This window comes from Necator americanus, chromosome III (assembly GCF_031761385.1).
Source record: "Necator americanus strain Aroian chromosome III, whole genome shotgun sequence".
In the NCBI taxonomy this organism is placed as follows: domain Eukaryota; kingdom Metazoa; phylum Nematoda; class Chromadorea; order Rhabditida; family Ancylostomatidae; genus Necator; species Necator americanus.
This window is the reverse complement of record NC_087373.1, coordinates 22314922-22336943: the sequence shown is the minus strand read 5'-3', so window position 1 is coordinate 22336943 and position 22022 is coordinate 22314922. Positions and strand designations below refer to the sequence as shown.

The following is a 22022-nucleotide window of genomic DNA, read 5'->3' as shown; positions in this document are numbered from 1 at the left end:
GATAGATATGTCTACAATCGGCTGTGGGGTCTCCACGCAGTGGACCGATGCTAACGCGCTGCGAAGATCAGATTGCAGCTGCTGCTTCCGTTGTTGCAGAGAATTAGGCTCGGACGGATTCATTTGCTGGGTACTATATAATGTTTTAGAAGTCTTATCCAAACTCTTATGACTGAAGTGGGCTGCTCCTCTTGCAATACTGGGACGCCCTGCGAACTCCTGCAGTAAATAACATGCCTCTTCCAGCCAAGTAATTGTTAAACTAGAGTGGAAACCGAAATCAAACACATCGACACGAAATCACTGAGTGGAAGTGTGTTCGACCGTTCAAAACCAATGTCGAGATCGAGAGAACAAGGACTTTCTATCTAATTCATAAAGTAGAAATTGGTAGTTGAAAACGAAGGAGATTCATAGTCCAAGAAAGAGTTGTAAAATTTCATTTCTGTGCACTATTTTGTGAGCAGAACCAAGATTGTTATCGATCTTTATTCTGGCTAACGTTTAGGTTTTTCATTTCGTCGCCTTTCTCAGACCCTGGACAATCATAAACACGTGTAATATGCTCTCTCAAACGTCTCGTTATCCCAAAAGATATGACTTAGCAAACAGATTATTCAAAGGCAACGTCAGAAAAACAGACCACCATAGCGTTCACCCTGATAGCCATAAAATCGTAATACTAGCAGATTACCACTTGTTAGAGTTGTGCCGCTCATAGTAACTATGCCGTCTCCTCTGACCCCGTAGGTCAAAACCCGCAAAGGTCTTGATATGGGGCTAGCTCGTTGGTCACAGCAATTCTTCCTTACGATTCATGATTGGACTTTTGGCCGTGTTGGCCGTGATATAAAACGCTTCCAGTGTTTTTCTGCGCCAGAACGTCTGATTCGCGTGCCAAGATAGTGCCAGCTATCTTGAAAGGAGTGTTGTCATGACACTGTCTGCGATGAGCACCTAAAGGTGTTGATGGTTTCGATTTTACGAGTCCATCTAGGTGCTCTTTGACTCGGGTACATAATGGTGTTCTTGTTTCGCCAATGTACTTAACCCCACATAACTGACAGGTGATTAGATAGATAACCCCGATACCATGCAATCGTCCTGCCTTCCATTCAGACAAGTTAGATGTCTCATAAAGTCTGTCATAGGCACGAATGCGGACTAGCTATTGGTTCAGGTTCTGAGGTGGTATATTTGTTAATCTGACTGAGTCTCGCAGGCCCTCCTGTCGTAAGATTGCTTGCACTGCATTGCTCATGTCATCCGATATAAAAGAAAGGCAGAAGGGGATCTTTATTGTTTGTTTTACCATGCTGCATCGCGCTCAGTTACATGGTTCCGGTTTGAATAGGAAACCTTTGCTGGGTACCATGAGTAATGTGGTTAACCTTGTTTACGGAGGCAATACGCCGGTACCGAAACAAATAAGTGTGTCTTTTGTAGACGAAGGTTTGCTCTGTTTTGCTCTCTTTAGAGACTGGGTTTTTTTTTTGATTAGTTGAGAAAAAATCAAAAAGGGAGGAAAAATTTACCATTTTTAACTAGATCTCAAAGAAACTGAGAAAGTTAAGAACCTTGAATTCAAACTGCACAGATATAGACGAAATCTATCTCTACAATCGTACGAAATTATATAACATAAAATTTACTGTGAGTGTCGTTAATCAGCAACTCACACTGACTTATCCCTACCTCAAACCGTAGATGTCTTTTTTTCGCTTAGTAGTAGCATCGAGATCGCTTTTTTTTAAATCATAATAGTCAAATTGATCAATGTTGCATAAGAGATGTGCCATTTGAAATCTCGAACTAGATGCAGAAGCCCCATTTTTGTCAGCTATTGATTCCTGAGTGTTTCAAATAGAACCCGCGGCGCCACCCGATGCAATTCTGTCATTTCGATGCGCCTCTCACGCTTGACCTTGGCTATGATCAATCACTAGGATCTCGTCCAAGTATTTCTAGAACATTAGAGAATCGTTAGCACAAATCACTTCCTCAACCTTCCTAATTTTATTTTCTTTGGTGAAGGCAACAGACCCTGAACTTCAATCACTGACGTAGGGCTGAACTTCGTATTCCCGCTCTCACTGAAGAAAGGAGGGATACCTCACGTTTTTAGCTGAACGCTCTATGACGCTGACCGCATTTTCCTCCTGCTTGCGAAACGCCCAGATTCCGGAAACGTAGGACAAAGCTTAAAGGAGGGTGGTGTTGAAAAAGTGAGGGAGAGACAGGATGTCCTTACTTCTCTTCATTATGTCCTCGGTGTTTTTGCTTGCTCTCAAGCTCCACCTGCCCGGCTCAGATACGGAGACTCCTGTAGATCTTCGAGAATCTCCACAATCATATGGTCGGATCAAAACAACACGAAGCACGAGTGGTGTCACACGAGCGGTCGTGCTGGACCAATGCGGTTTTTAACCACTCGCAGCATGCTGCGGGCTGTGTGTTTGGCAATTTGCAAAAGTGACGAGAAGTGACGTCATCAGGATCGATATTAGCCTATCATAATTTTTGTTTTCATTTTTTGCTTTTCTTTCGGTTTTTTGCCTCTCGGTTTCTTTTTTTTTTTCGCATTTTTGTTGTCTGGTGTATTTGCTTTTGCTGTATTGATCTATATTGTATGTGTACTGTTCTTAAGTTATCGTATTGCTTTTGTTCATGTTTTGTTTCTGAAAGTTGGTTCAAAATTGTATCTACTTCTATATTAATGTTCTTTTTTGCTTCTCCGTCTATCATCCTTCCCTTACAAACAAAAAAGAACATTAACATGAAACTAGATTTACGGACAAAAACAATATATTAACTTAAGAAAAATAGAGATACAATATAGATCTATATAACAGAAACAAATACAGCAAACATAACGAAAATACGAAAAAAAAAATTTGAACGGCGAAAAAACCAGAAAGAAAACAAAAAAAAATTGCGGCCAGTATCGCCACTTTGCAGGCTGCCAAGCGGAGCACTCGCAGGACGCCTGAGCGGTTCGTTTGCGTGCTTGTGTAACTACACCCGTGCTTTATGTCGTTTTGACCCGACTATACCTTGTCTGAGCAATTAGCGATGAAGTATGTACTAAGGAGATTCGCTGCCGTTGCTGTCCAGTTAGCTAGCTCTAGGCCCCATCTAAATCTACTTAAACGGCTGCGCGGGCGGTCGCGTAGCGGCAGAACGGCTCGCTGCTAGCTCTTATATATCTGCCGTTCCATCACATGCAAGAGATCCTGTGATTGCGAGAATTTGTCGTGAACTCGACTCGAAGAAAGAAGTCTTCTAACTTCTATCTAAGCAACTGAAGGAATCTTCTTTTTACTACTTGTGAGTTCGACAACAGAGCAGATCCCCACATTTTAAAATCAAGTAGTATGAAACAAAAGAATGCTTCTAAAGCTAGTACGCTAATATAAGAGCATAGAAGTTACCAATACTTGCTCATGTTATGTTTTGTTTGGCCGAATGGGGCAACCAGGGAAAAGCTCGAGAATCTCTGAGAGCCCTCAGGGATGAAGGCTCTCAGGGATTCTCGAGCTTTTCTCTGGTTGCCCCATTCGGCGCCTTTGGGCACGTTTGGGCGCACAACGGTGTTTTGAGGCTCCACCCTTGTACACGATTTGGTCTAAAAGCCCCCAAATTGCCCCATTCGGCGCCTTTGGTTACGTTTGAGCGAACAACGTTGTTTTGTGGCTCCACCTTTGTACACGATTCGTTCGCTCAAACGTGCCCAAAGGCGCTGAATGGGGCAATTGGGGATCTTTGGACCAAATCGTGTACAGATCGTGTTTTGAGGCTCCACCCTTGTACAGGATCTGGACCAGTTCTATGAAATTGGACTCGTGTATCTCCAACAATCTTTCTTCCTTTTTTATATTATAACTAAAAGCGAAATATTTCATAGCCCTCTTTCTACACGCGTCAGTTCTACATTAGGAGAACATTGGAACTTCAGCTTCAAACACTCCTTATCAATATCTTATAGACAAAATTTAAAAGTATCACTCGAAGTGTGGGTTTTCCTGCTGTTTTCTATAAACAGTTATCAAAGAATGACGTTTTGGCATAAAACGACGTGAAAGACATCATCCTACTGATAAAGATAACGTTCCACATCAGATCACATAAACATCTTGCTACTATTTAAGCAATCGTTTGCATGCATGTTTCCACTTTCTGAGAGCAGCATGCTACAAACTTGAGGCGAACGAAGAAGGAAACAGGCATAGGAAAGAGGAGCCATAAACGTTAAAAGCAAAGCGCCAAGTGGCCACGGCTATGAAACAGCTGAACCCATCTATCTTTTGCGTCATGCACACGAAGTTATCGCGCACCAATCCGGTGCCGGCGGACCCGTATAACCCATATAATAGCTATTATAACTATCTGGCGCCGGGGTGCCAATCTGAAGCCGGTGGACCCGTCGCAACCCATTTTAAGGTATCTGACGCCGGCGCACCAATCCAACGCCGCTGGACCCGTCGCAACCCCTCCCATAAGTATCTGGCGCCGGCGCACCAATCCGACACGGGGTGGACCCGTCGCATCCCCTTTTTCGATTTTTGACAGACAGACAGACACACACACACACACACACACACACACACACACACACACACACACACACAACACAAAACAACACAACACACACACACACACACACACACACACAAAAAACACACAAAAAAAAAAAAAAAAAACAAAAAAAAAAAAAAAAAAAAAAAAAAAAAAAAAAAAAAAAAAAAAAAAAAAAAAAAAAAAACACACACACACACACACACACACACACACACACACACACACACACACACACACACACACACACACACACACACACACACACACACACACACACACACACACACACACACACACACACACACACACACACACACACACACACACACACACACACACACACACACACACACACACACACACACACACACGGACTAAGCTCGTTATTATATAAATCATGATCATGATCATTATGTTTTTCAGATACTTTTGATGACCACTCTAAACAAGTTTTGCTTTATATTTGTGTCAACGTCCACCATCTTTTTCATTCAACTTGTTTTAGATGGTTCATCCGCGAATCATTAGAGACCAAGAGCATGTTTGTCCATAAAAGCATATTATAGATACCTTTTCAGCAAGCATCTTCCAGATGTCTGCACAGTTCAAGTCCACATATTTTTGAAAAGATGGATGAAAAAGAAACCTAAGAAAAAAGTATATCTGAAAGCGAGATTGAAGGGGTAGCTGCGAGCAGATAACTTTTAGATGTAGCAAAAGGGATAGGCTGAAAGTTGCACAAGTTAGATTCACCTAAGTCGCTGCCAAACTCAATCCCACGGTAGCGCATGTCATGGCGTAATGTTCTAACCAACACTGTCAGCTTTACACACATTTCAGTAACCTACAATGCAGTGTGCAAACTACTAGTTAGTAACGTTAGTAGCTATACGTTAGTAGCTATCGAGTACACATATACTATCTTTGCTCACAGTGGAAGAAGTACTCCTAGAAACAACAACTTAATGAAGCTGTGCTAGGTAACAGTAAACAACAGGAGTGATCATGCCTCCCTATTCACAATTCAACTTCCAAATTCTTTTCATTCAAATCAAAACGAATTCGTACACATGCCTTTAGCTGAGCGGAGCTCCAAGTCAATTAAAGAGCCGGAGACACGGTAGAACTCGCCACGACTCAGCGCGCTCCAAACCTATTAGAGCGGCTGCCGCGCGACCGCCCGTGCATCCGTAATTATTGTTATCCAAGGTGGTCTCATACCTGTAACCGTACCACAAGCAAGGAAAATCTTCATGAAATATGAGGAAAATATGCATTTAATGGCTTCAACTTAAAGGCATCACTCCACGAATTTGAGGTAATATGTCAGGTGGAGTATTCGTATACGGGATAGTAGATTATTGAGAGGGGTGATTCCGTCCATTTCTTCCTAATTGCCGTAAAGAACGGCTTTTCGCTTCGCTTCGGGCGTTTTCGCGCGCTATTTCCTACAAGGAGTTCGACTGGAGCGCGCCAGCCCTGTGCACGCGCCGCATCTTCCGGGCCGTTTTTTCGGCAATTAGGAAGAAATGGACGGAATCACCCCCTCTCCATAATCTACTATTCCCTATACGAATACTCCACCTGAAATCCGTACCACCTCCGATTCGTGGGGTGATGCCTTTAAGTATATGAAAATTCCCGTTGGAAACAGGGAACATTCCCGGCTTCAGAAGAATAAACACGAGTTCTAGTTTGTTTTGCAGTTTTATTCCCTATTGATTTCTTTGATTTAGTAAATTCGACAACTCTCACCGCTCTTTCTAATTTTCCTATTCTTTCGAATTTGAATGTGTTGCACAGGATAAGGTACGAAAACCCTAACAATCATCGCAAACATCCTTCAAGTGGTTTTACAGGATAAAACATCACAGTGGACATCTTTGCTAGTCTTCAAGAATCTGATCGTGGCATCCAATCGTTTGACTGAGGGATAATAGAGGTGTATGGAAATAGTTATAGTTACTATCTTTTCCTATCCACATGTTATCGTTACTTTCCGGATTTGTTCTGCCTAAATCAGCACGGATACGACAATTGCTGCTTACGGAAAGATGTGTTACTCGCATTCTGCACCAAAAGTTACATTGGAACACGTTCTGTTAGTTTTATTATAACAAGTAGGATGCTCTAAAATGCAATTTCTAATCTCAATGCAAGGAAACAGGTGAGGATTGTGAAGTCACCGTGCGATTGTGATTGACTGTTGCGGTTGAATAACGCTCCTCTTAGTATAATGCTTGTCGCTGGCCTTCTACGACGAGACAGCTGCGACTGGGTTATTAGTGGTGATACAGTGAAAACCATTCAACCATTGATATAAATTGCTCCTGACGTTTCATTCGCGAAATACTGGGCAGCCATTTGATCGGAAAACCACTGAAAGAACTGAAATAAAGTACAATGTTGCTGAAAGAAATTGGATGGGTTTTTTCTTCTCCATCTTATTCAAATGAAGTAAACTATCTTGCAAACGGAAGATGTAAGGACAAGTCTCTGAAAATTCACATTTTTGTGAATCAATCATCAAGTCCCTCTTCTTGAAAACTCAGAATTGTGTATTGAAATTACATTCTTTTGTTTTGCCAATCAACTTTCGGTAGAACTTTATTTTTGCGTATAGGCCTCGGCATTCTGATACTGTGCCTATTCCATCAAATTCCTTCTCCTCGCGAATCCTCCGTAGCGTTCCAGTTAGGCTACGAAACTCCCTCCAGTAAGAAAACGAAGTGGGCAGTGAAGATAGTGAACCACCGCGATCCACCCAAGCTAAATTGGATCTATATATTGTTACAAGGACATAACAAAGCCGCCCCATACAATTAAGATTCGACAATTGTCGATATGGGGTGCGTCATCCTTTGAAGGCAATCTGCCGTAGTCTACAATGAGTTTGGAGGGGAGAGTATTAGTAGCATTGGAGCGCGCTAGCTTTGTGTACGCGCCGCATCTTCCGGACCGTTTTTTTACGGCAGTTGGGAAGAAATGGACGAAATCAACCTCCTTCCCATAATCTGCGACTCCGTATAGGCGTAACCCACCTGAAACCCGCGCTACCTAATATTCGTGGGGTGATGCCTTTAAATCAGGTTCTCTACTCAAGACTGCTACGCTCACCACATCGTCGCTCAGCACAATCTGCGGCGCTGAATGGACAGTAATTGCTTGGAATTGAGAACTTCATATGGTAACTCGCTCATGTGGCTGAAGTGTTTTCTTGCAGGAGAGTGATTATCTTTTTAGGTAACGAGGATTATTCACTCTTGTATCCTAGTGCAGATCACCCATACTTCCTCTTTCTGTGTGTGTGTGTGTTTCCAAGTTAAAAAAGGAAAACAGGTCAAGAATTATTCCTTGTACCAATCTGGATCCACGGATCTCCCCCACTAGAGGGATCACAGCCAGTTAGTCGCGAAGCTACGTGGCGCGTCCCCGGGTGGCGGATAGGGGGCTAATCGCGGACCAAAAGCGACCTTGTGCTTGCCCAGAGACGCAGGTGGATTCAGGAGATGGACTCTCTGTTTCTGCTGAGCCAGGACTGACTCATGACATCCTTGTATTCCGCACGTCGGTCCGGCCAAAAGCCTGCAATCAAGTGACTGGGAGGTGCAAGGGAGGCGGTTTGGAGTTGCCTCCAACAAATGAGCTCCACATGTCCACTCCGGGAGAACGGAAGTTCTCCCAGAAACTCATGGGACTAGAGGCTTGCAACCTGCCCATGGGTTTTAAAATTTTTACGCAAAACACAGTAATAGAAAAAAATCTCCTGATTCCGAAGGTAAGCCTGGTAGGGTACCGCCAGGTGGGACGGGGTTGCAGGAATGATGTAGGCTACCGAAACGGAAAAGGACTAGGATGGCGATCTGTACTTATAACGCACGTACGCTTGCATCGGAAGCGGCCATCGAAGATCTGATGATGCAAGCCAAGAAGATCAAGTACGACGACATCGGACTGACCGAGACGAGACGACGTCACCCTCTCAACGCCGTATATGAAACTGGAGAAGAACTGTTCTTAGGAACATGCGAGAGTAGAGGTGTTGGTGGAGTTGGCGTCCTCGTCAACACGAGAACGGCAAAGAACATCGACTCTTTCGAACATCTTATGACTCGAATCGGACGTCTGCGGATGAGAAGATGTGGTCCAACACCAGCTTTGACTATTTTCGTCGCTTACGCTCCAACATCAAGCTACGAAGAAGAAGAAGTCGAAGCTTTCTATATGGACCTGGAGAAGTTCTACCGAGAAGATCATGCCTTATACAAGGTCGTAATTGGCGATTTCAACGCCAAAGTTAGCCCAAGAAGAACGCCGGAGGAAGTTTACATCGGGACCCACGGCCTACAATGGAATGACCAGGGGGAGAGGCTCTCCGAGTTCATCATGACGACTAAGACCATCCATGGGAACTCGCAATTCCAGAAGCCCTCCTCTCTACGCTGGACGTGGGAGTCACCCGGTGGAGGGTACCGTAATGAAATGGACCACATCATCGTCAATAAAAGGTTCTGCCTGACGGACGTCGCTGTTGTACCAAAGTTCTATACGGGATCGGACCATCGCCTCCTAGGAGGAAGATTTTCCTTCACAAGGAGACCAGAGGAAGCCGCCAAATTCAGAGGGAGAAATCCCAGGACTATCATCAACTGGGATCTCTTCGCTACGTTAGCCGGCTTTTGGGAAGATTCCGCAATGGACAACATCGACGAAGAATATGACCGGCTCGTTGAACACCTTCACGACTGCGCGAAGAAGGCTGAGAGTTTTAAAACCACCAAGAGACGCCTGTCTCTTCAAACTCTTGAGCTGATACGCCAGCGTGGAGCAGCACGAGCCGCAGGGAACCAAGAACTCACGTCCGAGCTCGCAAGGCTTTGCAGAGAGGCGATAAAGGAGGACCTCAAAGAGAGAAGAGCAGAAGTGCTGGTTGAAGCTGCAGATGTGGGGAAAAGCATCCGCTATGCCCGCCGAGACTTCGCCAGTCGCAAGACGAGGATGACTGCTCTCCGGAACCCAAAGGGAACAGCCATTGCATCGAGAAGGGGGATGGAGAAAATCATCTACGACTTCTACTCTGATCTCTTCGACAGCCATGTCCACTTGCCTCCTCACCATTTGAGGGAAGATGGACAAGTCATTCCAGAGATTCTCCCGTTCGAAATACGACATGCTATCTTGTCGGTAAGAAATCGTGCCGCACTCGATCCCGACAGAATAAGACCAAAACACCTGAAGAGCCTTCCGCCAGTACTCATCAGCACCCTGGCGAGGCTCTTTACACGTTATCTGGCGGAATGCAAGGTTCCTAAACAGTGGAAGACCAGCAAGACCGTGTTGTTGTGTAAAAAGGGAGATCCACATGACATCGGCAACTATCGTCCAATCCGCCTACTGTCCGTCATCTACAAGCTCTTTACAAGAGTGATCCTTAATAGGATTGAAAAAGTCCTGGATGAAGGACAGCCATGCGAGCAAGCAGGGTTTCGAAAAGGATTCAGCACGATTGACCACAATCCCTCTCTTTCGAAACACATCGAGGTATCACGAGAGTACAAGATGCCGCTCTGTCTCACCTTCATCGACTGAAGAAGTTCTTCAGACCAGCTGAGACGGAATTGGTCGTGGAAGCGTTGGACAACCAAGGCGTCCCTACTCAGTATATAAAGGTACTTTGAGAGTTGTGCAGTAACACGACCGGAATTTCGCCATTCTACAAGAACATCATCATTGACGTGAAGAGGAGGGTCCGACAGGGTGACACAATTTCCCCCAAAATATTCACAGCCACCCTCGAGAACGCAATGCGAAAGCTGGAATGGGACGACATGGGAGTGAAGGTTGATGGTCGGCAGCTACACCATTTGCGCTTTGCTGATGACGTCGTACTGATAACACCTAGCATCAGCCAAGCGGAACAAATGCTGACCGAATTCAACGAAACATGTGGATGCATCGGGCTTCAGCTGAATTTACAAAAGATGATGTTCATGCGGAACGGATGGGTCTCGGATGCCCCATTCACGCTCAGCAGAACGAACACATCCGAATGCACCAACTACGTTTGTCTGGGTCGGGAACTGAACATGATGAACGACCTGACCCCCGAGCTGGGCAGAAGGAGACGAGCAGCTTGGGGAGCGTACAAGAGCATCGAGGATGTAGTGAAGAAGACCAGGAACACCCGGCTCCGTGCTCACCTCTTCAACACCACCGTACTTCCTGCTTTGACCTATGCTTCGGAAACCTGGGCATTTCGCAAGCAGGAAGAAAACGCGGTGAGCGTCATTGAACGTGCAATTGAGAGAGAGTGATGCTAGGAGTATCCCGTTTCACGCAAGTGAGGGAAGGGATTCGAAGTTCTCTCCTACGTCAACGATCAAAGATTAGAGACACCGCCGCGTTTGCCAAGGAAATTAAAATAAGGTGACACGTGATGCGCTTTAATGACAACCGTTGAACCAGAGCCGTGAGCGACTGGGTTCCCCGCGATATTAAGCGCACTACAGGAAGACCGCCGACCCGATGGTCAGATTTCTTCACGAAGTCCTTCAAAGAAAAATATGATGCTCTTCGTGACCCACGCGAAAGGAGGAACCACTGGGCTACTCTGGCACGCGATCGGGACAAATGGAAAAATTACTGGTGCCCGCTCGACTAGTTCGAAGATCAACGGGAGTCAAGGTGATCAAGGTGACCAATCTGGATGTCCAGCAGCATAATATAGACTCAATTTGTAAGCATTACTCGAAGTATGAGTTTTCCTACTGTTTTCCTCCAAACTGTTTTCAGAGAATGATGTTTTAACGTTAAATGACGTGGACAACGTCATCGTAGTGATAACGATAACGTTCCACGTCAGATCATGTACCACTTAAGCAACCGTTTGGATGCGTGTTTCCCCTGTCTGAAGAAGGCATGGTACTAACCTGAGGTGTAAGTGCCAGCAAAGCGACACACGGAGGAGTCATAGAGTTGGAACGCAACAGGAGCAGTGGCCACGACTATGAAACGGCTGCAACGTCTCATTTACTTTTTGCGACACGCACACGAAGTTACTGCGCGATACTATTGCACCAGAGCACACTAATTCTGCGCTGTTGGACCCATGTCACCCCATCCTACTGTTTTTCGACGTCGACGCACTATTTCGACGCCGTAGGACCCAGAACACTCCAGTTTATAGTTATATGGCGCAGTAATGCATATTGCACCCTTCGGCCCTGCCTGGAATATCGCACACACATTTTTTTTTCGAGCTGCATTGTTTCTTGTTATCTTGTTTTGTTTCTTGTGTTTCTCCCAAGGTGAACAAAAATGAAACACTAGAGGGGTGTCTAAAGATTAGCCGAGGCTCTGCCTGCTTAGCGATAACAGATGCCCGTTGTATGGGTACCCTATTGTAAGTGTGAACGATAAAAGTAGGTATCATGTAGTGTGCTGAAGTCATTAATGACTCAACCTAATATTTACAATTCAGTATCTTAAAGGTTATCACGAAATTGACGTAGTGTGGAAACTTGATGAAAGACGTCGAGTTCGTGGTGTAGATTATGAATAACAGCGCGACACGACTCAGTTTCTCCTAATACTCCTAAGAAACGGTGTGGATAACAACTTCGTTCCTGCGAGGTGGATTAGAACACGCTTCCTTGTACACGCTCCTGTTGCTTCAGCTGCCTGTTCGTTGGTTTTGTTCAAATAGACTGGTAGGGAGACGTCATTGATCTTCGGCTGCTCTCTCGTGGACGCGACTCTTCCACGAGAGTTACACGTTTCAACTTACCTCGTACAAACCCAGCTTCCCACGCAGTTTTTTAGAACGATTACGGGGGAATTGAGTTCTCAACGACACAAAGTCCATTGTAATCGATAGACACCCATTTTTGTTACTTGTTTCTGACACAAATTTAAACTTAAATTTACCTATGCAGGAAAAGAAAGGAAAGAAGTTACTGCTTCTCGGTAGCCCTGAAGATGTCTTCCACCGTTGGGTTCTCCTCTTCACATAAGGCTTTCCAATGCTCCGATGAACGACGAATGAAGAACAGCGGAGCAGCCCTACACTCTTGTGCAAGCGAAAGTTCCTGTCGTTGGTCTCGCCCTTGTTCTTTCTGAATGGAAAAAATGTATAACTAACAATCAAATAATTATGTCATTAAAATTTCTTCCTTAAAAACAAGAAATCTTGAGGGACTATGGAAGACGACGTTGTGGTTATCAACGGTTTGCAATCTGCCTTTTTAAACAACTTCTGAGTAGGACTGATAATGAACCTCTAGTTTCTTAAGCTCATCTCCAACGAAAAAGTTGTGGAGTGGGGAACATAGCAGGAACATGAATTCATATTGCTTACTAATGAAAGCAGTTTATTTTCGCCATATGCGTATACTATGCAATTTCCATAGCGCCTTCTTGACTCTCGCTGAAGTTCATTCCCGAATAGTATTACTCTTGGAGATGATGTTGGATGTATAGTGCGCTTGAAGACCATTACCACTGGGTGACCACGCTCCAATACCTCGGCACTAACCATTCGGAGGAGGCAAGCAAGAATACTCCTCCTGTTATGGAGATCCTCTCCCTTGGCCTACAAAAAAGATAAATTGGTCTATGATCTCAAAATGGCATGGCGCATAAAGTGTAGAGATAGCTCACTTTGTTTCCTAGGATCAATAATCTGCTTTCTTCTAGTATGCTTGTGAGTGACTTGCTACTGTCTTGCTCATACGTCAAACCTCTGAGTCCTGCTCTAATTGTTACATCTGTTAGCAACGTATACGAAGTCAGCGGTGGCGGTTGAACTCCACTCCCAGCAAGGTGCTGTGAAAGGATGAAATGGGATTCCCAGGCCTCTCTGGACGGTTCTTCAAGAGGAACTGAAGAAGACTCAGTTGCTTGCGTATCTGCAATCCCCTGAATTCTTTTTTTCTAGGCTGCTTGTTTTTTTATAGATGCTGCAAACCTGTTCTTCTTTTGTTTTTACATTCGCTGCACAAACAGTTTTCTTTAAAGTCTTGGGTATCGAACTCCTTTCCATAGTTCCATAGAAGCTGTTCGCCTTTCTGCAGCGATAGAAACATTTCCAAAGTGAACAAAATGTACCAAGTGCCACTACACTACGTGCAAACATCACTAACCTTTACATCTCTTTTCGCCTTAAATAATATCCAGAGAGTTACAACAACATTCCCTCTATTATCCTTAGAAGTCCAGATCTTCTTCACTGCTTCGCAATTGTCATGCTTACTATGGTTCAAGTACCGTCCCAGGACAACGCTACCATCGTATGATAATAAATGAGCGGCCACCACCATTTTGTATTTGACTCCACCTTCGTCAACTATAATGCATGGTTTTGCTTGTTGTCGTGTTACCACGATTTTATCTAGCCGGTACCTGTGACTTCTAGGGCATAATTTCGAATCCTTTTTTGCATCTGTTCATCTTTTGTGTCAATTTTACCGTAAACAGTTTCAGACTTCCCTGTGTACCCTCTGTAAGAAATTGCGTTTGTATGAGAAGTCTGTTTCATAAAATCACCTATAGTCACAAAATATCGCTCCTCGTGGAATGTCTACTTTAGCGAAAGCACCCATCCCTCGGACTTCAGGTACTGGTCTAATCGCTATCCAAGGAAAGTCCTAAACAAAAACTGGTTGTGTTTTTTTCGTGTGTGTGTGGCTCTTTCCTATGGACCTGTATAGGCCTAGCACGTCTCCTCGCTGCAAAATCCATAAAGTCTTGTTCGGTTGTAAGAGCAGTAGGAGCAGTAGTGCATTCCCGTAGGTTATGTTCTTCAAGCAGTGTTCTAATATCTTCTTCATTGAAGATTTGCACTACAAAATACAGCCGATCATCAATTAGTAATTTTCATCATGTTCTGTTCATCTTACTTCAGCCGTAAACGTATTTGTTCTCACACATATGCAACTGGTTTTTATTCATGAAATCCAGTGGTGAAACTGTTACATTATTACGATTTAGAAAAATTTTCAGAAAGAAGAAGAAAATTTGCAATGCAAAATGCAAACAATCCCTCTGTTCGCAGGAAATGTGAAGAATATGTTTGAAATGTCGTTCATGGACTCGAGTGTCTTTTGTTTTTTTTTGTCAGCTTTCCCTACTGTGAAATCGCTTGAAGCAAGTTGTTTCTTTTTCCGAGAAAAATGGCTTATTGTAAGAGAGAGGGGATATGAAAATACTTTGTATTTTTTCTCACGCTTAAACGACTAAATAGAGCCATCGACTTCAACCTTATTTCGCCGCATAAGTACTACAGAGAGAAAGCAAGGTGTGCTTACAGAGCAATTAACGATTGATCAGAAGTCGATCAATCACAATAGAGAATCCAGGTCCATCTTCCCTCAGATTCTTAGAAGGCAATAGGACATGGGTCGAAGAGATCTTAGTACAAGTAGTGAATAACCTCCCTCCTATTTCTCGATGCTGTAGTTGTTCCATCAGGGTTGCGAATAGCAGTTATTTTTGTTTTACGATTGGAGATCTTCCGTCGGGAGTAGCGAATACTTTTATCCGCCTCTGTTTCTGTCAATACTGCAGTTCTTCACTTATCGAAATCTTCCTTCAACGCTTCTCCGTAAGCCTCGCAAGCTCGAACGTGAATTCGTGGTTACCTGCGGCCAACTTGGAGTTTCTGGAGGCGTTTCTTGGTGGTTTTAAAACTGTTCGTTTTGTTCATATTGTCATGAATATGTACTGAGAACCGATCATAGTCGTCATCGATGTTGTCCACGGCAGTATCTTCCAAAAATCCAAATAGCGAGGTGAAGAGGTCCCAGCTTATGATGCTTCTGAAACTCCGCTTTATAAAATTAGCGACTTTTTCTCCTCTTCTTGTGAAGAAAATCTCCGTCGAAGGAGGCGATGGTCCAATCTCGTATAGAACTTTGGTACAACAGAGAGATCCGTCACGCTAAACCTTTCATTGACTATGATGCAGTCAATTTCACCCTCCACTGAGTGATTTCCACCTCCTGCTTAGAGAAGAGGACTTCTTTCACGTTTGGCTTTGAAATCACATCGAGGAGGTATGATTTTATTCTTTTTCAGGTCCATGTAGACTTCTTCTTCTTCGTAACTTAATGTTGGAGTGTAAGCTAATGTTGATTCACATCTTCTTATCCGTGAATGTTGGATTCGGGTCGTCACTTGTCCGATATTCATTGCAATATTTGTGTTGACGAGAGAAGACCAACTTCACCAACTCCTCTACTGTCTCATGTTCCTGTCTAGGGTCATATACGGGGTTCAGTATGGGGCCTCGTCTCGTCTTGGTCAGTCCCATAAAGTCGTACTTAATCTTCTTAGCATGCATCATGAAATCTTCAACTGCCGCGACCAATGCAAGCGCACGTGCGTTGTAAGTAGAGTTCGTCATCCTAGACCTTCTCCATTTCGACAGCTTGGATAAACCGTCTCTCCTGGTGCTACCGTACCAGTGGTTCCTCCGGAGTCAGGAAACTCTTCCTTATTACTCTGTCTTGCATGTAACTTTGAAACCTATGGACAGGATGCGTGTCTCTAGTCCCATGAGTTCTGAAAGAACGTCGACTCTTCTCGAAGTGGTCAAGTGGAGCTTATTTGTTAGAGACGACTCCAATCTTGTTCTCTCTCACATCCCGTTCACCTGACTGCAAACCTTAGGCCGGACTGGTATTATGATCCTAGCACACCAGGAGCGGGCAGTTCCTCCTTCTAATCCACCTATATCTCAAGCCAGGCGCAAAGTCGCTTTTGATCCGCAGTGAGATCCATGGGTCTTGGCAGAAAAACCGTTAAGTGAGTTTAATTGTTCTGGTTTGGTCCCCATGGATTTTTTCGTGGGAAATATACCGAACGTACAATTATTGCTTTATGCAGTGATATGATGTGGAGAACGTCTAAAAAGATCCACATATCTATATTTTAAAAAATCCGAAAAAGAACAGAAGAACATAGAACAAGGCATCATCTTTGTCTTCAGCGTTAACAATTTCATAAAATGACATAGTTGTTCTCGTGTGCTGTCACGAGTGTTTCACAATAACCCTAACATTCTGCACATTGGATGATCAAAGTTCAACGTTTGATTGGTTGTTGCAACCAATAAATAATTGAAAGCAGATTTCTGAGCTGTGGTCTCAGAATTCTGGGAACACTTTACTTAAATGATGCACCGTACCAATTATGGATCAAAACTGTCCTGCATGAACACCCGCACAATAATCAGCACCTTTTTGAGTGACGTGCACTACGAACAACAACCATAAAAGAAATTCTCAGGAAGGTGTTCCTTTCTCTACCATGCCGAAAGTATAATCTTACCACAAATATCATGTCTTAGTCTTAAACACAACTTTTTCTTCTGGTTTTTCGCTTTGCTTCTTAATTTGTAATTTTAATAAAGTAAAGTAATTTTAATTTGTAATTTTTTTGCTACCCTTTTAAAAAATGAAGAGAAAAGAAGGATATACGTATTCTGAAAAATTCCAATCAAGGCTTTAAGGGAAAGTTGAACAACCGGGAGACTTGTGTTAAGTTGAGTCAAAATGTAAAAATGGAAAGGCGCGACAAGAGTTTATAAGATGATCTTCCGGTCGCCCTTGATTTTCACACTTGCAGCTTTATATTCCAGTGAAAGTAGAATGATTATTCACAGACAAATGAATGGTGGCTAGTACTTCACTCATGACAATTTTTCAATTCATGACGACGGATCTATCAATTTGAAAAAAAAAAAAGAAAAGTGAAAAACTAGGACCTTTTAAGGTATGCTGCATGCCAATCAATGAGTAGTCTCCATTAGTTGTGGAAATGACTTTTATTTCATTCACGTGGTGATCAATCATTGATCAACTTCGTCGAAGGCAGCATACTACGAATATGACGTGGTGATGGAGTCCGCGGGAAAGGCTAGTAATGGGAACGTAGTTTTTAATTGATTTTCTTGAGCTGTAGCCAAGATTGGTATTGATCGTCTCTACGAAAACTACGTTCTAACATGCCGAGATTCAAAGACAGTCGAACATGGGCAATGCTAGTAATGGGGTTGTAGATAGTGGGATCTAGGGTGGTTACGTTTATCTACTCCTAATCATCGTGGAAAACGGCGGTTTTTACAACAACGCAGTTGGAACGCGCCACCCTTGTGTACACGTCGCATCCAAGTGCAAGCGGTAGAAAATCACTGATGTTTTCACACCAGCTTAGCAAGACCAATGAATAGGCTGTTGTTAGGACGGGAACGCGTGAATAGAGGAGCGTTCTAATGTATCTCGTAGAAATTAACGGGGTTCCCATGTCGTTTTTTTAACGACAATTAAAGCAAGATAAGCGGAGCCACCCCAAATCCTGCGATCCACATCTCTATCTCTAGGTTTTCCCGCGGATTCCTTCACCGTGTTCGTAGTATGCTGCCTTTAAGGCTGTGAAATGCAGTCAATTCATTTCACTACTCTAATGAAGCAGTCAGCTCTGATAACTTCGTAACTGTCTGCATAGCTGACCAAACGCATCTAATTAGGAACGTGTATACAAATACGAACACTTCCAGAACTAACCATGCTGGCTTTCATCAGAGGCTATTCTTGGTTTTTTCGCTAAGTTCGGATTGAGTATTTCTTCGGCATATTTTGCACTACCAGTTTCAACAAATAGAGGTGTTAGAACGGTAACATCTTTGCGCTCTACAAGGAAATATGACATGTCTGGACATATGGGGACATATTGAGCACTTACCGACTTGCAAGGTACTGAAATCTTCATCAGAAGAACTCGATGAGGAGTAATCTACTTGGTTTCCTTGTTTTGCAACATCAGTCTCCTCCTCAACTTTTTCTTCCGTGATGGAAGCATTTTCATCATCACACTGTCGTAATCTGACAGGAAAAGTTACATCTTTAAAACATAGTCAATAGATTTTCTAACCCGTGAATCCGTATCTGTTGAATAGCTGCTTCGATTTCTGCAGAACTCGCAGAAGCTTCTTTGCAAGCTAGCTCTTCTAACAAGCAGTAGCCCGATATTGAGGTTTCAATAAATGTATTGCTGTACATGAGAACTTGTGTTCTTTGAGTATGTCCTGAAATATAAGAAAGTTATAAATAACATACTTTGGGAAATTCGGCATTGTAGGTTTGCCTGTCAATACGAACCGCTCAAAAATGCCGCGTCTCTGTGAGCTCCTTCCGCCACGAGCTTGGCCGCAAACGCGCGGTATTGTTGAGCAGCAGTACAACGACGCGCCTTAGAAATATCGTTCTCCTGTGTTTTTATAAGACTAATCACTATCTGAACGAAACGAACATACTGCATCACACGAGATTTTTAGGTTGCTCAGGTTTGCCACCGCAAAAAACTGCTTCATGATCTTTTGCGTGTTCTCTCGATTCACACAACTACCAGCGTAGAGAAGAAAGTACTGTGTGTCAGGATTATAAGCGCTATCGCAATTTCTAAGCGACGCTATCCTTAAGAGTGGGTATGATGAATTGGTTATTCTGAAACTGCTGGAAAAGCAACCATCTTCTCAGCCTGTCGTAAATTCTTTGCCAATTGCGCGACTTTTCGTCAAGCACAAATGTCCCTCCCATGGTAGAAGCCGTCATTTGTAAAACATTTTTAGGATTCGGATAGCGTCCCACCTGCAATTCTCATTCTTGGCTTGAACTTACAGGCGTTGAAATGTAATATGATTAAGAAATATTTTCCTGAGCACTTCTGAAAAAATTTGTTTTGAAAAGTGTTGCACACCACAGGATTCCTCGAAATGTTCAAGAGTAAATAAACTCATTTTTCAAACCTTTGGAGTGAACAACTCACCACATTTTACCCATCCTGTTACGAATATGTCATGACAGAAAGCTTTAAAATATGGTTGAAGAGAGTTCATTTGAGGAATCGCTCAACGAGTAGTGTAGCGAGAGTTCCATATATATTTTTTCTTTCATTATAGTGTTCTCCAGCACGGACAGAAAATAACAAATTTTCTACCCAAGATGGGAATGACTTCAGAAACAGCTTCTTGTTCGTAAACATTTCCAAAGTGTCATGAATAGTTACATTTTTGTTTTCATGCTGCTATACTCAAAACTCAGAAAGCCTTCAGAAAACTGAGGAAATTACACAATGAATGATTGCTGGGAAACACAACTCAAATCAATTGAAGATCTCATTTTTTGTGAAAAGAACTAGTGTTTAGTAATACTTGGGGGTGTAAGAACCGTTTAGGTTGAAGAACTGTCGCGTTACCCAGAAGTAGCAGTCCTCAGTCCCAATGTTCCTTACTCGTTGTTGTAGACCTGTACTGTTTGATTCTCCAGTGGCCCAGATGCTTCCATAGCGCATTTTGTAAACACACTCGTTCCTTGTCGTGTTGAATAGAACGATGTAATTCATTAGAGCACTGAAACTGAACGTGTTGTAAATGTTTTTATACGGTATGTAGGTCTTTAGTCTCTAAAACTCTACCCCATGACAAAATTATACTCAGCATGAGTAACAAAGCCAGTTCGGTCAAAGACAAGTTCGACATTGCGTACACCTTCATCAATCGATGGATGATCGAGGATAGCCCTAGCCACGCAGTATTTAATATCCTGGAAATGACAAAAGCTAACAACAAGTGGAAATCTATAAACTAACTAATCGAATCCAAAACACGTAGCTTGAGAAATTACTGGCAGTTTTCGCCAGTAAATCTTTATTTTAAGCGCATCTTTTTTTACCGAATTCTATATGTGTCTGAAAGTTACTACGTTGCTAAAATAAACAATAAAATTTGCTATACTGCTCATGTTAGCTACAGATCTGTAGAAGACGGAATCCTGATTGTTCTAAAACTTAGGCGATTAGGAAGTCTGTTTTGAAGTCATTTCTGAATCCACTTCTGTTTTGATCTCATTATACATGTTGTTTGTCCTCTTTTTTAAAGTGAGGACGAGGTTTAAGAGTTAGATGTTTCTTGAAACCCAAGTGGAGGAACTTCAGTAGATAAAAAGGGATAGTCCCACCGCTGCGGAGCCGAACTCATTTCCGTTCTTTATAGATGGATTTCTAACAGAAACCCAGAACTCAATTTTTACTCAAAAATTTTCCGTTAATTTCCGGTTCAGAAATCTTTCAAAAAATCCTTCAAAAAAGCAGATACCTATCTTCCGGAGAAGGATTGTGTCACAAATCTTTCCTTATCTCATCTTATGTATGTAAGGAATGGAAACAGGCTTAGCCAGGTTTCAGGAGCTTCCATGATCTGCCTCTTTCTTCATCACACGCTATTATTTACAGTATGTTGAAAAGGGAGAGAGAAAATGGAAAAGGGAGGGTTTCAGGTGGAGTATTCGTATACGGCTTAGTAGATTATGAAGATAAGGGTGATTCCGTCCATTTCTTTCTAATTGCCGTAAAAAACGGCCCGCAGATACGGCTTCGGGCGTTCCGGCGCGCTATTTTCTACAAGGAGTTCGACTGGAGCGCGCCAGCCTTGTGCACTCGCCGCATCTTCCGGGCCGTTTGTTTACGGCAATTAGAAAGAAATGGACGGAATCACCCTTATCTTCATAATCTACTATGCCGCATACGAATATTCCACCTGAAACCCGTACCACTTCAGATTCGTGGAGTGATGCCTCTATATCTTTATCTTTTTTTACCTTTTATAATGATAATATCGCGATGCATCCTTTTCTCTATGGTAACTTTAACCACGCGTGGTTGTGACAATATGTTGGATAGCGTAACCAACGTCATAATAATGTGGAGGAGATAGTGATCACAGCGGGAACAACAATATTTCGGCGATCTTCGCAATCGAGTATGATAGTGGAGCAATGGATGCTGTACCCAATTCTACAACAGCGTTATGCTCGCGATTACCCTGCTTCATGTTTATGCAACGAGGCATTTGAGTATACGCTGTGGCTACGCACGAGGCATATTCCTTGTGCACAGTTATATGGCGAAAGTCAACCAAATATTGCAAAGTGGTCTGTCTTCAGCAGCACGCTGCCAAAGCCTAATCCAAATAGATAAAAAATGGAACGACCTAGAGAGGAAGTGGAACCTTGGTAACAACTCTCCTTTTCGTTACGATAGACATTGTTTACTGGATATTGTCGACCTGAGAGTAATCGAATCGACAAGCAGTTTACGCATCGGGCACATGACAGTAACAAATGGATGGATTCTGTATGAGCTCTCGCTGTGGATAGGGTAAGACAGAGTTGTATTCAAAGACGACACAGACGATGCTGAAAACTGCGTCGCACGATAATATCAGCCCACCGGTTAAGTCAGATAAGTCATTGTCCCCAAATATGGATAAGAGAACAGACCGTTTCATGACCAATATCATTTACGGAACGGCGATTTGGTGGATAGCCTATGTGTGTCTGCCGAACAAGTATATTGCAATGTCTCTGTGACAGCATGGAGTACTCCGTCAT

General features: G+C 43.1%; 3 protein-coding genes across 4 annotated transcripts; 2 read left to right on the top strand and 1 right to left on the bottom strand.

The window, feature by feature from the left end:
* Positions 1-8433: 8433 nt before the first annotated feature.
* RB195_010507 (uncharacterized protein) lies at positions 8434-10167 on the top strand (the record flags this gene model as incomplete). Its single annotated transcript, XM_064191550.1, has 1 exon — positions 8434-10167. One exon carries the CDS (start codon positions 8434-8436, stop codon positions 10165-10167), a length of 1734 nt encoding a protein of 577 aa, XP_064049133.1.
* A 215-nt stretch (positions 10168-10382) lies between these two features.
* RB195_010506 (uncharacterized protein) lies at positions 10383-10892 on the top strand (the record flags this gene model as incomplete). The annotated part of the gene is made up of 1 exon (XM_064191549.1): positions 10383-10892. One exon carries the CDS (start codon positions 10383-10385, stop codon positions 10890-10892), a length of 510 nt encoding a protein of 169 aa, XP_064049132.1.
* Positions 10893-12530: 1638 nt separating this feature from the next.
* On the bottom strand, positions 12531-22022 carry RB195_010505 (uncharacterized protein; the record flags this gene model as incomplete). 2 transcript variants are annotated; one of them, XM_064191548.1, is made up of 15 exons in its annotated part: positions 12531-12692; positions 13076-13168; positions 13237-13484; positions 13544-13643; positions 13719-13921; positions 13978-14075; positions 14122-14222; positions 14278-14417; positions 18141-18266; positions 18319-18458; positions 18508-18661; positions 18735-18870; positions 19831-19984; positions 20050-20177; positions 21912-22022. In XM_064191548.1, the coding sequence occupies 15 exons, from the start codon at positions 22020-22022 to the stop codon at positions 12531-12533; spliced, it is 2094 nt and encodes a 697-aa protein (XP_064049131.1). The 2 variants fall into 2 exon arrangements, with proteins under 2 accessions (XP_064049131.1, XP_013295965.2); XM_013440511.2 differs by having other exon boundaries at positions 12935-13168; positions 19867-19984.